At 43.5% G+C, this 16,305-nt stretch overlaps 1 protein-coding gene across 1 annotated transcript in view; it reads right to left on the minus strand.

The window, feature by feature from the left end:
- The window catches only part of znf385a (zinc finger protein 385A), a 53,077-nt gene extending 37,515 nt beyond the window's left edge, over window positions 1-15,562 (minus strand). The window contains exon 1 of the mRNA XM_046397367.1: window positions 15,313-15,562. Coding sequence (XP_046253323.1) covers window positions 15,313-15,322 — 10 coding nt within the window. The 5' untranslated portion in view covers window positions 15,323-15,562. The remainder of the gene's footprint in view (window positions 1-15,312) is intronic.
- Between the last annotated feature and the right edge of the window lie 743 nt (window positions 15,563-16,305).

Consider the following 16,305-nt stretch of genomic DNA (forward strand, 5'->3'; position numbering starts at 1 on the left):
ATATGTTTCAAAGAGTACCAGATTTATGTCAAAAAAGGGTTGTGCGTAGCTCCAGGATCACCTCTCAATCATCACTTATGACTGACAAGAAGGGTGGTGGAGTATCTGCAGAGATCCTGCTTGTGTCCTGTTTATTTTCTTCTTTATTTTATTATTGTTATTTTGCAGTTTTGGGGAAATTTCTGGGTGTCAACTTTCGGGTAGTCGGCCTGCATTACCCAGAGCAATGTGCAGGGAGTGAGGTCAAACTATAGGCTGTCTGTCTGCTCTGCTGTGCTCTGCTCTGCCTGTGACATAAATGCAAAAGGAACTGCTCTTCTGTGTATCTGCAATGTGTCTAAATTTACACAAAAAGAGGTGAGTGTGTCTGTGCTTTAAATTGCTGTGAAACAATCAGAAAACAACACTTTATTTCTCTGATTCGCTGCATTGTTGTCACTAACCCTGCTTCCTCTCTTCATTCACTGTCTGGCTCGCTCAACCACAGTTGCTCACTGGAGTCAGACGCCATCCCACATTCAAATCCTACTCATTGTGAGATAGTGAAAAATAATTTGTCTATCTAGCCTGTGAATTAGATCTGTTCTGAAATAAAGTGGGTTCTTCCCCAGCATATTTTACACACTTTCACCAAGTTTCATAAAAATTATAAACAAAATTGAAAACATAATCTCCTTGGCAGAGGAAAATACATTGTGTTAATTTGTGAGTTTTAGAGGTGTTGGTGGACAGATTTTGTTATAACCGGACAGAACCAGGCTAGCTGTTTCCCCCTGTTCATAGTCTTTGCTAAGCTAACCAGCTGCTGTCTGTACCCTTATGGGAGTATTATCACATCAGTCTTCTAGACTTCACTTGACTTCTCCTCAAGCGTACTTCCCAAAATGTCAAACTCTTCTTTAAACCTTGAGCAACTGGCTACCACGGAGTTCTGAACCCTGTAATTAAGTGTTTATAGACTCACAGTAAATATAGTGTTCACAGTAAGTGTAGCTCTTTGGGTGAACAAATAACAGCTCGTGTGATTGTGTCCTGTAATTCTTATACAGGAGTGCATCATGGTTTTGAATTTATATAAGACCTGCAGTTAACCTTGAGCTCTGATTGTTGGAGTGAAAGAATCAAAATTATCTATGTTGATTTTGTGTGTGTGTGTGTGTGTGTGTGTGTGTCTGTGTAGAGGAGGCATGGGGAACAGAGGCCTTACTGGAGACTTAGAACAGAGGGAGAAAGGGAGAGAAAGGCGAAAAGGACAGAGTGCTGACTTGACATAATCTCCTTTTGTTTGTCAGATGATTCAGGGAGTCTGCACCTTCATGCACTCTGACCGTTTTCCACCTCCTCATCACTAATACACAACACACACACACTACCAGTGCCACTATTTGGCAGTTTGCATGAGTGGTAGGAGGGAGACCGGGTAGAAAAGAGGGACAACAGACCAGGAGTGAATCCAAAGAGAGCAGCGAGACAGAGAGAGTTCAACACCACAGTTTAGGTGCTGCTTGCCTTTGCAGCCTAGGCCTCATTGTTATTATGATTTATTTTTTAATGAGCAATGCTGCCCTCCCCTCTGCCATACAAAGGCCTGATTGAATCTGGCGTTCCATTAGCATGTTAAAGAGGCCCAGCTTCATCTGTGAGCCGCTGACTGACAGTGGATATCATCTTTGTAATTGCTGGGTACACTGGAGCCAGAGAGAGAGAGAGAGAGAGAGAGAGAGAGAGAAAGAGACTGTAGAGGAAGGGGAGAGTTGAAGGAAGATAAGGAGGGAGGGAGGGATTAGGATTTAAAAAGAGGGGATGCAAGAGAGAGGGGGAGAACAGATGAGAGTAGCTGGTGGATCCAGCTACATCTCTGTATATCTCAGTTTGGTACGGCTGGGACCCCATGCAGAGAGCTGGGAATTGTCTGTTTGAATAATTTTGTTTTAAAGCCACACTCACAGTTCATGACACTGTGGCGGTGTTTCATAACGGAAGCCCTGCTCGTACGGAGCTGTAATATAAGCAATTTAAGTCACACAGGTTTTATGCTCATTGATGTTAAAGCCTGAGCAAAGCACGCATGAGCTTCTGCTGGCATTTTCGAGCAGAGCTTGTAAGGACATGACGGTGTACCTGGCACCTTTATGTGGCATTGTGTCTGTTTGCACTTTTTCATGTCAGCTCTGCACCACATCTCACCCCATGTACACTGTTCTCTCCATGCCTCTGTGTACACAATGTTGTTGCCCCCTGTTTTATCTACTCACTCTATTCTCTCCAGCTCTTTCACATCTACTTCCTCATCCTCTGCATCATTAAGCACCTCCCCTCCCCCTTCCCCTCCTCCTCCTCCTTTCCCTCAGTCGTCCTTGCTCTTCTCTTCCTCTGTTCCCATTTTCTCTCCCCGTCTTCCTCTCTTTCTCTCTCTCTCTCTCTCTCTCTGCAGTAAATGGTAATTGAACAAACAGTGCGAGAGAGAGCTGCAGAAAAGATGGTTATCCTAACTCCACATGCCATGCATCCAAAATTAGCCCCCCTCCCTCCATATCTCCCGCTCTCTCTCACTCTCTCTCTCTCCCTCCTGTGACAGTATGACATGCATGCGGTCTCTCAGCGTCGTCAGCCTCGTATTTTAATATTGGAGGACAGCCCAATAGCACCATGAGTGTGTGTGTATGTATATTTGTGTGTGCGTGTTGAAACTGGAATGTGCAGCACCAGCACATCTACAATCCTACAGAGACCAAATGACAATGATGAGATGTCAAGCACATAGAAGTACTCATATCCCAAAATCTGCACAGCATCACAAAAAGGAAGTTCACGATATTTCGTACAGCAGAGAGGACAATGCACAAGGCACGTAATGTCACGAGGTGTATTCCAAATAGACTGGATAGGTTTACTAAGGACATTATTAATGTGCTAAGTTAATGCTTTCAGGTCCTACTGTCACACTGATTCATTTGAATCATATTGCAGTTTATGCAATCAAAACAGGTTCATCATCAGTTGCTCTCCCAGATATTTTCTGCCATATTATAGATTTATTTCTAACCCTAACAAAGACATGAATTTGTAAAATTATGTTACTTGGGGTTGTCTGACACTCATAGAACTAAAGTTTACTTCAACTTATGCTTCTCTCTCTCTCTCTCTTCTCTTTTTAAAATGAACTCATGTTGTAAAAGCAAAAATTAATCACAAATTTTAAAATGTACAGAGGCCAAGTGCCTAATTAGTTTCACATGCCATTAACACAAGAAATTATAAGGTACTCTTGAAAATGAAAAGAACTGCCATGAAGATATTTCAAGTACAAAGCAACGAGAAAAAAAATGACGGTTGTTCCCATATGATTTTCATGGAAATTATGATGAAAACATGGTTAAACTAAAAATTCAGCACCATTATAAAGGTTAATTATTTTGACCTTTAGTATTTTTATCCAATATCACGCTTCAGTTTTATTTGCAACACACTGTTTGTTTTTTTTACGTTTTATAGTTTCGATTTCTTTTGTTCAGTTTAGTCTTTCTACCAGCCTGATGGTTAGTAACAAATTATTTCATGGGCGAGCTGTCATTTCACACTAAACACTAGTTTAAACTGGGACCATTATATTCATGTCAGCATCTGCACGATAACCTTCATGCACCTCGCCTGTCTCATTCTCCCACATTCATTTCTGCACTCACAATAACCAACATCTATTATGATGACATTTTAAAAAATCTACCTGGCACACACACACACACACACACACAGTCATGCTTCCATCACTTCTGGGGACATTACATAGACTTGCATACATTTTTTGAAGGCTTAACCACCGCCTAACCATAATGATGAACATTACTTGCCTAATCCCAACCCTTACCTTAACCTTAACCTCAACCTAACCTTAAAACAGGTCTTCACCCTAATATTTAATGATGTATGATGATGGGACTTGTGTTTTATATCCATAAGTAAGGCAGGTCCTCACAATGTGACTGTGCAAACAGATTTCTGTCCCCACAACTACAGGAATACCCATCCACACACACACATGCACACACACACACACACACAATAGTCCTCTCTACCCTGCAGGCACTCCCTCCTCCACTAACACACCATGAAATCTCTAACACTCACAACACATTTACATGACATTACCGCTGAAGTGCTATAAAATTGGTGCCTGAATAGCAACTGTAGAGATGCATTGTTTGTGTGTATGTGTGTGCGTGTGTGTGTGATAGCAAAGCACACTACAGCTAACACCCAGTTATATTGTGCTGATGTCAAAAACACAAGTTTACCAATAGCCTGTAAAATGGAGAATATTAGTGTGCATGTGCTTGCGTGTGTGTGTGTGTGTGCGCGCGCGCGCACACGCGCGTGTGTGTGTGTGTAAAAATTAATTCTGCATTTGAGTTGGGAATGCTGGGAATGATCTCCTGTGGTCTCCTGTGTGTTGCTCTGGGATTAGCATGGTAATCATGGCACATGTTGACACACACTGTTAGTCAGACTGATGTGTTTGTTTGAGTGGTGTGGGGCTACACAGCTTTACACACTGACTGACTGCATTAGCCACTTGCTTCTAATCGGAGACCTAATCGCTTTCCCCAACAATGTTGCTCCCGTGCACAATGTTTTATTCAAATGTTTGCCGGGTTTGTTAGTAAAGTGTTGAGATCTATCAATGTTACTTTCCCTTACACAAACGTTCTGTCCAAATCAATGTAGCCGTGTCTGAAGAGGTAGTTTATCAGCAGCAATTATCCTCCAAGTAATACCCCACTCCCGTCTGTCTCGGACCAAGCAAATGGGACGAGTCAGAGTTTCAGATTCAATGAATATTGATGCAGCCCCTAAGGCCAATGCTGACATATGTGTATGTGTGTGTGCATGCATGTCTGTGAATGTGTCCAAAGAAGAGGACAAAGAGGATCAGCTGGTAGACTAGTTTGTATCTGCAACAATACAAACAGCCACAGGACACAAGCAGAGAACTGCTGTTATTTGCATTTCATTCTCTGGCTTTTGCCCACTTGCTACTATTTTGAAAGTGTGTGCTGTGTAAAAATGTCGAGCACATATCAAAGCCTGCAATTATAGTTCTCAAAGGGATTGTAGATTTGACCACAGCTTTATATGGATACAGCGTCCGAGTTAAAAATGTGCTCATACATATTTTACCCTGACCCTTGATGTTTTCGTTCTGAGTTTGCGTGATACAGGTAGCCAAATAACTGGAGGAACCGTGGAAGCAACTCAAAACATCTCCACTCAATAGCAGTGATGCAGTATGTGTATGCAGTTTACATGCTTGTACACGTCACTATCCTTGTGTGTTTGAGGCTGCTAACATTGGCGGAAAGCCTTGGTGATGCTAGCTGCTCTTCCACTGCTGCTAAAAAGACAGACAGATGTGACGCTACAGTGGCGATGACAACAAATCATTATGTAGCCTTTCCTGTTTCTGCCCTGAGTGCTGCTCACGTCCGACGCCCACACCCTTTGCTCTCATCTCTCTGTCCTGCTACAAGAGTCTCAGACTGCTGCAGTGCTGGGCAGTGAGACGGAAAACACAGTGATTGTTTCTGACGAAAATAGAGGGGCTCAGCGAGAGGGAGATGCTCAAAGAGAACAGGAGAAAGAGAGAGCGAGTCAAAGGATGACAGAGAGAATGGAGGAAAGGTAGGGAGAGTGACGGAGCATTAGGGTGGACCATTTTTAAGGTCACTGTGGCTACACAGGCTCAAGGGAGGCTTGTAGAGAGAAACGGCTACACTGAGCACTCCTAATTTTGTGTATATTTGTGAGCGAGTAAAGGAGTGGATAAAAGAATGGAGAGGCAAAGAGAAATCAAGAGAGGGAGTGTGTGTGACACACACACAGAGAACGAGAGAGAGAACTGCTCTGTACCACGAAGTCTCTCACCTTGTTCTGCACCATGCACACACAGCACCCCAGCTGTCACCCAGCTTCACTCTCTTTCTCCATCAGGGCCGGTGGGGACTGGGGACATGCATCATTCATGAGCAGGGACTTATTTGGCTGTGTCATCTCCTCATATAACTGTCAATAACTTTTTTTTGGCTGTGGTTTCACCTTTACTCAGGCAGCGGGATGCGCTGGATGCACAGCAAATTTAAATGATAAATGATAAACAGCGTTTTTCTCACAGACACATAGCAAACTGTAGGAAGCTGCCTTGAGTGATGACAATTTTTTTTTTCCGGTTTAGACTATAAACCCAATTGCAAAAAAGTGCTGCTGTGTAAAACCTAAAAAAACACAATGTGATAATTTCTTAATCCTTTGGACATACAATCAGTAGAAAACAGTAAAATATAAACAATATATTTAATGTTTCACCTCATGAACTTCATTGATTATTGTAAATAAATGCTTATCCTGAATTTGATGGCACCAACACATTTCAAACAAGTTGGGACAGGGGCAACAAGAGACTGGGAAGGTCGAGGAATGCTCAAAGAGCATCTGTCTAAATTATTTCACATCTAAACAACATGCTTGCCAAAGCAATAATATATATGGATATTGAATATGTTATAGTTTAGATATCATGGTATTAAATGGATGCAGATTTGAATTGTTTGAATATTTTTTGGTGTGTGTGTGTGTGTGTGTGTGTAGGGGGGGGGGTTGTTATCTAAAATTTAAACATAGAGCTTTTTGAAAAGAACAAGTTCATATTCATCATAGCTGTTGACGAGAGACAGAAAGTAACTACATGTACAGAGTGTAATATGAAAGGGTAATTATCTAGCTGTGTCCTGCCCCCAGCACAATTTTTGCCCAGCCTGTCCTCTTCTCTGAGTGCCTGTGTCGCAGCCTGCTGTGAGGCTGCCTGCTGTGAAGGTCACCCTCCCTGCAGCTATGGATTACACAGGCGCGCACAGTCAGGCAGAATACGATATTGCCCTTGAGGGGAGGTTTGAGGCTCGGGCTGGCAGAGACAAGCCCTCTGGAACTTCTGGACCCCACTGGGACAAGCTAATATGATACCGTATTTAACGCTAGTCAAGTGCTGAAAGACAGACAGCAGAAGGATAGAACAAAATAGAGCAAAGTACACACCAAAGCAACATCTGAAGATTGATTCAAATTTATGATGTGTCCATGGCTGCTGCATTCTTACCACCAAAGTGTGTGAAAAGGAACTATCAGGTACGAGAACAGCTCTGAGGGGCCAACAACAGCCCTAGATCAGCCCCAACACTGCAGACACAAGACAGAATCGAATCGCATAGTCTTCATCAGTGACTATCAAAGAGCCTTCACCAAGATCATTTATCACTCTGTTTTTATAGCCTGAATTCAAAAGGAGGGGATGACACCTTTTATCCTGCGTAAATGGTGCATTGACGGTCAGTTTTCCTCTGAGAAGGACAGGAGACATTTTACAATGACTCCCTCTGGAGTCACGCCACTGTTTAGAGGTTATATATATATATATGTACATACACGCGCGCACACACACACACACACACACAGATACACTTGGCAGATCATGTTGTCCATTGCTGGCTCGGCTTTTCCAACTGTGACCTTAATTTGTTCTGTCTTGAGTATGAGTACCCACTGGGCAGCTGATGCACCTCAAGGGTACAAACTGACAGGCTGTGTGAACATTATGTACATGTGTGTTTGATCATATGTGGGAGAAAGACAGAAACAGAATAGGATGGCAAGAGGAGGGTGAAGATTTAGACAAACAAAAAGGCACAACGAATGAGCATATGTATAGGTATGGATGTGTTTTTGTGATTCTGAGGTGAGCTGCAGCCATGTTCACAAGTTTAAGTAGAGGAGACAGGAAGAGGAGACACCGAGGCTGAGAGCGCTGGACGCAGGGCCACCAATAAAAGCAAAAGAACACAAGCTGTCTCCCTGCCGGCTAATCCCCTAATGAAGATTTGTGGCAGTGGCGAGCTGGTGATTATTGGCCCAGCACAGAGACAAAAAACCATCCTCGGTGCTACTGTAAATACAATCTCTCACATTTACACAAGCCATCACAGGCACAAATGAGAACATTTAGGATGGAGGCAGGAACACTGGTGTTACAGTGTTCAAGTATATGGGCTGGCTACTACTGTTCTCAGACACGTTGTCAAACCCCTGATGCTAAATTAATAAGCAGTACAAGTCCAATGATATTAACCAACATTATTCAGATGTGAAGAATGCAATGTGAAGTCGCTTATGTTTATGCTTTTATTCCTGTCTCATTGGGCCAATTGCACTGATCCTGACTATGCTAATTTTATGGAAATGCTTGTTTCCATCCTTCCCCTCTGCCTCCCGTTTGTTACATTTCATCAGTGCTCTTTTGAACCACAATAACAGCCACTGTCTGAGTTTCACTGTTAGCTGAGAGCTGTGTCGTGCATATAAACAGGAGTTCATCCATCCATGTATCCCATAATAGACAAAGCTATTGCATTAGGAGACACTGACAGTGGGACATTTATCCCAGGTCTAGTGCACACTTACTGCAAGATCTCCATACACCAAAAATACAAAAATCTTCCCACTAAATGTGTGTAAGAAGTGACACTTGAGGAAAACAAGAGCCTGAAATACAGTAACAGTAACACCAGCAACAAGATAAACAAACATTGTAATATTCTGTAAATGAATGACCTCAGACACCACATTACCCGTGTGTCCCTTTCAGCCTTCTAATCCACACCTCTGGCAACTCACCCTCTTGGCCCTCCCTTACTCCTCCCCCACTCCCCCCAGGCAGGGGCAGGGAGCTATGGTGCAGGTCCTGGCAAAGTCCCTTCTCCTCCCTCTCCTCCTCTCTCTCTTTCTCTTTCTCTCCCTCTGAGGGCTAGTGCGGCTTGTTCAAGGAAGAACTTTTGTGGAGACAGGTGTGCATACCAGACGCCAGCTCTAAACCCCGTGCCACGCAGATCCCATAACTACCTGCTTGCAAGGCTTCCCCAGCTCCCATCCAATGGTGAACTAAATCTCCAAAGAGCCCTTCTGCTTGTTGTAGCTATAGTGGCCATCAGTGGGCAAGATGCCACAAAACTCAACCCCTTTGCTACCTTTTAATCACCAGGCCTTTCTGCATCCCATCAGCCATTGTACACATCATTAAAACTGGAACAGACTTAGTTGGTGGGGGAAGGTGTTAGGGGTGGAGATTTAGGCTATTTTGAGCTGTTCATGTAACATTAAGGATTAAAAGCTAGCTCAAGGCTTCTTGGAAGCAAAACCTAGCACTATCCATTCAGTCTGTGTGCTTGGCATAATAAAGGGAGAGCTGTTTGGATGGATGAGGTCACAAAGTGAGGAGATGTCCTCATGGCAACAAATAAAGTTCATTCAGGGCTGTAGGACGATGACATTCCCAACAGCGTGTCAGATATACTGCTCATAGTTCCTCTTTGCACGAGTCAGATGACACAGAAGGACAAGAGCTCAATGCATGTTGTTGGAAGGATGCATTTGTTTCTCCCCTTAGACCAACTGTAACCAAAACACTGTCACCCCTCCCCACATCCAGTCTTTTCCATCTTGCTTTTTAATCATTTCCTCTCTACCTTTATCCCTTTGGTGCTTCCTTGGGTCTCTCTCCTCCTACACTCTTTGCTCAATTCCCATCCTTTGGTTGCTTCATCAACTTCCTCCTCCTCTTTAGCTCCCCCCCCCCCCCCCCCCCATGAATTGACCTTGCTGCATCTCAAGGAGAATTGATTTCTCTTTTGGTCTTTGTGTGAAACCCTATCTCAACAGCACTCAGAGGAATTTCCTCTTCCCCCCAGAGCTGGATGGAACTAATTCTCTTTCATGAGGACACTTTTCACTCCATTTTATCTGTCTGCGTTTCTCTCTCTCTTTCTCTCCCCATCCTCTTCTACCCCTCTTCTTTTCTGAGCTCACAGAAATAGAGCAGGCATGATTAATGCAACATCTATCGCCGCTGAACGTTAGCTTTGCTCAACCTTTTTATGCTTGGCTGCTGTTTGGGAAATTGTTATTCATGCACCTTCCAACGCTGTTACTGAATTTTCACATCAGTAGATCAATGAAACAGTTTGACTTTTCACATTTTTTTTACATTTGAAAAGCGAAATTGGTAAAATGAAAACACAAGGGTTGGATTAGACACTGATAGAACATTCACCCCCCCCCCCCCCCCCCCATATTTCATAAATATGCCATGTAACATTCTGCTATTTCAAGCACTGCAACAGTATACATTGTTGGCATCTGGTTTATAAGTGAGTCAGGATTCGAGTGGTATTTTATCAGCAATGCATCATATAACAGTTGCACAGAGTATAAAATTGGAATTGTGACACCGTTGTCTTAACAGTCCATGTCTGAAAATAGTGAAAAGAACTTATGAAAGTAAATAAATAATTAAAATAAATAAATAAATCCAGACTATTGCACTCTTTCATCGGACCAAATGTTTGACACAAGGAAATCCAGTGTCTGCATGAGCAAAATGGTGCACTTTTGCCATGTCATGCAAATACACATTGGAAACAATTTAACTTATTTGTAGTTCCAAAGACCCAATTTTATCGGAAGTCCTTAAAAACAGAATATAGTACATGAACATGAATCAAAACAAGAAGCAATTGACCATCAAGATACCAATAACATATTTCGCAATGAAAGCACGATGAAGGCAACAGTGCCTCTTTGCAAACACTAGAGAGCTGCAGTGTAAAGAATCATCTGTGCCTCTTTTCCACTGTGTGATCAGAGTGACTGTTGAAGCATACAGCACATTTTCCAGGCCTCAACTCCCAGGTGTCTTGTAGCCCCAGGATTCCCAGTAAGCAGTCAGCCAGGCTGCTTTGGTGAATGCACTAATGTGACACCATAATCACGCACAGGTGCATTTTTGTGCTTCACAGAGCAACAGCAACAGGCTGCTGGTGCATGGTGGCAGGTGCCGGCACTGGTGTAAAGTATTACATTTTATTCCAGCAAGTACTGAAGAGCTGCAGTGCATGTGCAGTGTGTATAGACCTCATCACTTTACTTCACCAAATGAAACAATGCATCCTCTTGTGCCTTTCTGAGCTTTACTTTTAGTGAATGGTCTTTGACAGAAGGCACTGCAGTGAGGCCAATGAAGCAGTGGGAGTCAAAGGAACAGACACCTACACCTCCCCTTGCTCTGCAGTGCTACACACACTGATGGGCCGCACACACACACACACACACACACACACACACACACACACACACACACACACTCACAGACACAATGGGTTGCCTTCCCACCAGTCCAATAACAGGCCTATTCATTAGAGTCTCTTACAGACAGTATTGACAACCTGCTGACACACAGTCACTCCAGCATAAACAAATGGAGCATTAGAGAAGCACAAGGGAGGGAGGGGAAGAAAGGAAGGGACTTGTTATAGTGGCTTTTTGAATGAGGAGTCCTCTCCACAAACCAGGAGTAAGCAGGACTTAAAGACAGAAGATGGAAGAGAAAGAGAGCTGCCACTTCTTCCCATTCACATACATAGGTCCACATCGTCTCACACAGGCACACATAATACAGGCTCCCTTCAGATAGGTGTCACATTAATCTTGTCTCCTAGGTCACTACTGGGATCTGTGGCCTATTCTAATTACTAATATAGGAATGAGTCTTTTCAGTGAGCGCCTTTCCACATAACTGGAGCTACTGAGAGGTGAACTAGGTCAAGTTCAGTGGACTACCTCATCATCACTATGTCGCAGCCATCTCCTCACTTGCCAGAAAAAATATTCCCACCTAAAGAAAAAGAATGCTTCTTTAAAACAACATTCTGGAACAAAATGTAAATAATGCACATTGAGTTATACAAAAAAATAAGAAAACAGCCAATTAAGCCATAAGTTTGAAGATTGATTTAGTGAGCTGTTGCGTCGGTAAGTGTTAACACTAAACACTAAGACACTAAAAAAGTTAATTTATTGGTATTACAAAAGCATTAAGAAGTACCCAAGCATAGTTTGTTCAGCACATTTCACTGCAGAATTCGCAAGCTCCAGTTAGCTAAAGTTATAGCTTGGATATGCAAAGAAGCCTGAAGGGCCAAACTGTGCCACGCATACAAAATATCTGGCTCATTAGGTGTCACTTTGACATAAACAAAGAGAGCAGTCATTGAAAAAATGTAAAAATAAATTAATAAAAACTGCTGATGTGCTCAGAGACACATTCTCTGATGTCTCTTTGAGTTGACCTCTGGAGCCAGGTGAGTGTGTGCAGGCTGTTAGCAGAAAGGGAGGGTGGGGGTAGAGCTTGGTGAATGGAATGAGCCAATGCTATGCAGACAGGTCAACGGAGAGACAAATTTTATGGAGACAGGCCAGTGTGGGCACACAAACACAAAGACAAGGAGTCAGAAAGACTTGAGCTGAGGGGGTTAGGTCTGATTCAAACAGTCAAGACAAATGAGACATAAAACAACATCCAAACATAAGCTGATTGTGACTGAAGCTCCCCTAAAAACACCCTGAGCTGAAGGTAACAAAGTGGAATGTCCCAGGAATGCTTGTCAGAGAGTCTTCCTACGGCATTTTGGTGACATTTCTTATCTAAAAGCAGATTTCATACCAGAAGCTCCCTCCAGGCATCAGCAAGCTGAAAGCGTAGGAGGTTTTTTTAGACAACATGGCGGCTGATCACACTGACACCACAGTCAATCGAGATGCTCTACTTCAACAGGAGCCCAGTTACCATGTTCTCTATTAGCTTGCTTTTGTTCTTTCACTGCTTCGCTCTGTTCTCTGCCAAGATAATACAGACACATTTTAATACACAAACACACACAGCCTCAGCAGCAGCCCCGCACCGCTAACTTGGTGCAGAGCCCATGTCAGGCAGAGAGCTAAGCTGGCTTTGTGTAGAGCACACTGAACAGCGCAACCACACGTCCATCGCCATTATCAACATCAGGACTGTCATCACTATCACAGCAGCCAGAGACCTCTGCCAGGGTCCCGGATTGCCTGTGACGATGGTTATCATGGATTTGTGAATACACATGAAGGACAGAGCAGCACTGGGAAAGGCTGTTTTCTCAAGGTCATACAAAAGCAAAGGATACGAGCAGACTAATAGTTACACAGGCACAGTGAATGATGCATGTGATTCACAGAGGTGTTCTCACAAAGTACACAAATCACACACATTTTTAATCAGATTTTTAAAATTAATACGTATTGCCATTTGTCTAAGATATGTTATCACAACCTTGCAGATTTATATCAGTGAGCTGAATCAGGAAATTCGCTGATTGGAGGTCCAGATCAGCCAGCATCAGAATTGTAAAGGTCATTACAATGACATTACCCTTTTCAGAGGAGGAAAACCCGAAATGTCAAATCGCTCAGCAGTCACTTCATCACGCAAATGGAGCAGAATGTTTGGCAGCGGAAAATCTCAACATTCAGGCAGAAATAATGGAAGATAACTGTCTGAGTGACAATTTAATATGGAAAAGCCTGTGTCAGTTATTTTAGCAGGTGTGATTATAAAAATTTGACATACCATTCCAAGATGTGATGAAAAACACACAGATTTGGTGTTTCTGAGCTACAGCACTGTTAAAACGCCATACATTCTGCTGTAAAAATATGCTCTACTTGCAGTGGATGGATACTAACAGGAGTCAGTGCTCCAACAAAAGCAGTATTCATGGTACTGCACAACAGAAGTCACACTCAGTATTTTATTGCTCCAGCCACAACTGTAGTGCCAAACAGTTAAAATAGACGCACTGTAATAACTACCCTAAGCTCGAACCACTGCACTGATGGACGAGTTTACCTACTGGTTGTTGCAGTGAGACAGCTGTGGTTGAGGAGTATTGCTGCTGTTGACACATCCTGGTCAAATATCATTTAAGGGAGCTGCTGCTACCTGCAACCTGATCAAGACAGTGCTTGTCTAACTGTTAAAATGTGGCTCAAGTCATGTAATTCACTGTTGACCAGCGGCAGAAACTGGAAATGTAGCCCATGCAAGAAGAGACACAAAATGACACAAAACTCTGTGTAGGGCAAATAAAAGACAGCGAGAAAGTGAGAAAGTGTACTAGTCAACTAACATCGTCATTATTGTCACTCTCATAAACATGAACTTTATTGACTTGCTTTAGACCCTTCAGCTCAGGGGAATAAATAGTCTTCACTGTTAACACTTCAAACTCGCACACCTCAGACTACATGACTCCCTATAATCATTAGAGATGTCTGCTTGAAAAACATGCCTGCCGGGAGAGCAGAGGAGCAGAGCTGCGCCTGAATCAGCCCAGGCATGCGTTAAAACAAAGTGGCCTCTCCGCCAGAGAACATAGCAACACACGTACACACACACAAACACACACACACGCATAAAACAAATGCACAATGACCTCACACAGTCTCATAGACACAACCAAACACAAATTAGAAGGGTCCAGAACACTTTCACACGCTCACATGCACTGCGTTGCTTATTGCACACACACACACACACACACACACACATGTTCTTCCTATGCTATCCACACAGCAGCACATCCAGGATCACTCATATTTCTAGACTTACAGTAGCAAGCTCCCATCCTCTGTGTGAATGTACAGATTGACTATGTAGAGCAGAGAGAACACACAGAATTCCCCTCTCAGACATGGCCACTATGAGACCAGAATACTAAAACAGAAAGGCTGACTCAGAACAGAACAACCCTGTATAATAACAAGAAGCTATATTCTGCTGCAAACTATGGACTGAATCTTTTATTGTTTTTCTTTGGTGTGAGTGTGATGACCCATGTGCACACCATAGCTTGGCAGGTTTATAAGGAAAGACTGGGAAGAAACTATGGTGGCTGTAAAAAAAAAGAAAGAAATACATACAGTACAATCATGAGAAATTCTGTATTGACTATTTGCATAAACTTGCATTTCATCAGTTATCAGTAGGTTAATATGAAACCTTCTTTGTCATTTCACCTTTCCTGGCAGGACACGAGAACAGTGGAGCCTGGTCATGTGACCAAACAGCCCGTAATGATACAGTCCAGCTCCAAACACTTTGACCTTCCTTGCCATCACTCACACCTGCCATATTATGGCACACTATTATCATAATTACAAGCACTAACCACGATTTAAAGCATAATCCCAGAGTTCAGTATTGACAGATGTCTGTGTGGAATGGAAACCAAGCAGAGCAGACTATTAATAAAGAGCCGCTGGTGCCCAAGTTTAAGTAGGGATTAGTGATCCAACAACATGATTCACCTCTCCAAAATCCCATGCACCGAAAAAGCGACAACTCACCCAAAATCATGCTTTGTGTTGCCTTTGGTGTCCCTGGCTTGATGAGTGCTCCCTCACTGCCCCCGTTTCTTCTGCTTTTGCCAAGGGACAATGGCTCCAAAATCTCTTTTCAGAGTTCCTCTCCACTATCCTGAAAGAGGCAACTCAGAGAGGCAACGCTAGATGTGAGGAGAGACTGCTGCTGCTGCACATGCCATCCCTTGCGCCTGCCCTCTCCAGGTGAAAAGCTGAGTATGTGTGTGTGTGTGTGTGTGTTTGAGAGAGAGGGAGACAGAGGGAGAAGAGAGGACAAGACAGACAGAGAGAGAGAGTGAGAGAGAGAGAGAGAGCATGTGTGTGTGAGTGAGTGGGGAGGGGGGGGTCCAGCGTTTCTGCAGTTGTGGCTCAGGTAAGCCTGAGGACAGTATGGAGGGAGTTAGCAGCAGAGAGGAGTGAGAGAAAGAGAGAGAGAGAGAGAGAGAGAGAGAAGAGGGGAGTCAAGGGGTGGGGGGTTGGGGGGAGCCTAAAGTGTGAGAGCCAATCACAGGGAGAGTCTACAGAGCCAAGATCTTCTCCACAGCAGCCAGCCGGAATCGCACTGGTCTCCAACAAACAGCTGACCGGCAATTTCTTCTTAACTATGTCATTTCACGGGGAGCTTCAGAGAGAAGGTCTTCAGTGTCCTGCAAAGTTGTTATCTGCTTTGGTCTCGCTCTGTAAAACACACACTGCCTTTCCCAATCTGGCTTTTTCTCCCTCTCTGCTTCTTGTTTTTGGGGTTGGGTATAACCTAAAGGCACCTTACATGCCTCTGCTCTGATTGGTGGCAGCCTCGACCAATGGGAGAAGCGGCAGACGCCTGTCATCATGCAGAGTGGAAGGCATGAAGGGGAGACGGAGCTTGACTGGGAACGTCGTCTCCCCCAACTATTGTTTCTCCCTTTCATTTGCCATATTCTTCTCACCCATCTCCCCCTTACAGAGAGCTTGATTGTCAGATGTCTTAATTGTATT

The sequence above is a fragment of the Scatophagus argus genome, chromosome 8 (genome assembly GCF_020382885.2).
Source record: "Scatophagus argus isolate fScaArg1 chromosome 8, fScaArg1.pri, whole genome shotgun sequence".
Lineage (NCBI taxonomy): Eukaryota > Metazoa > Chordata > Actinopteri > Scatophagidae > Scatophagus > Scatophagus argus.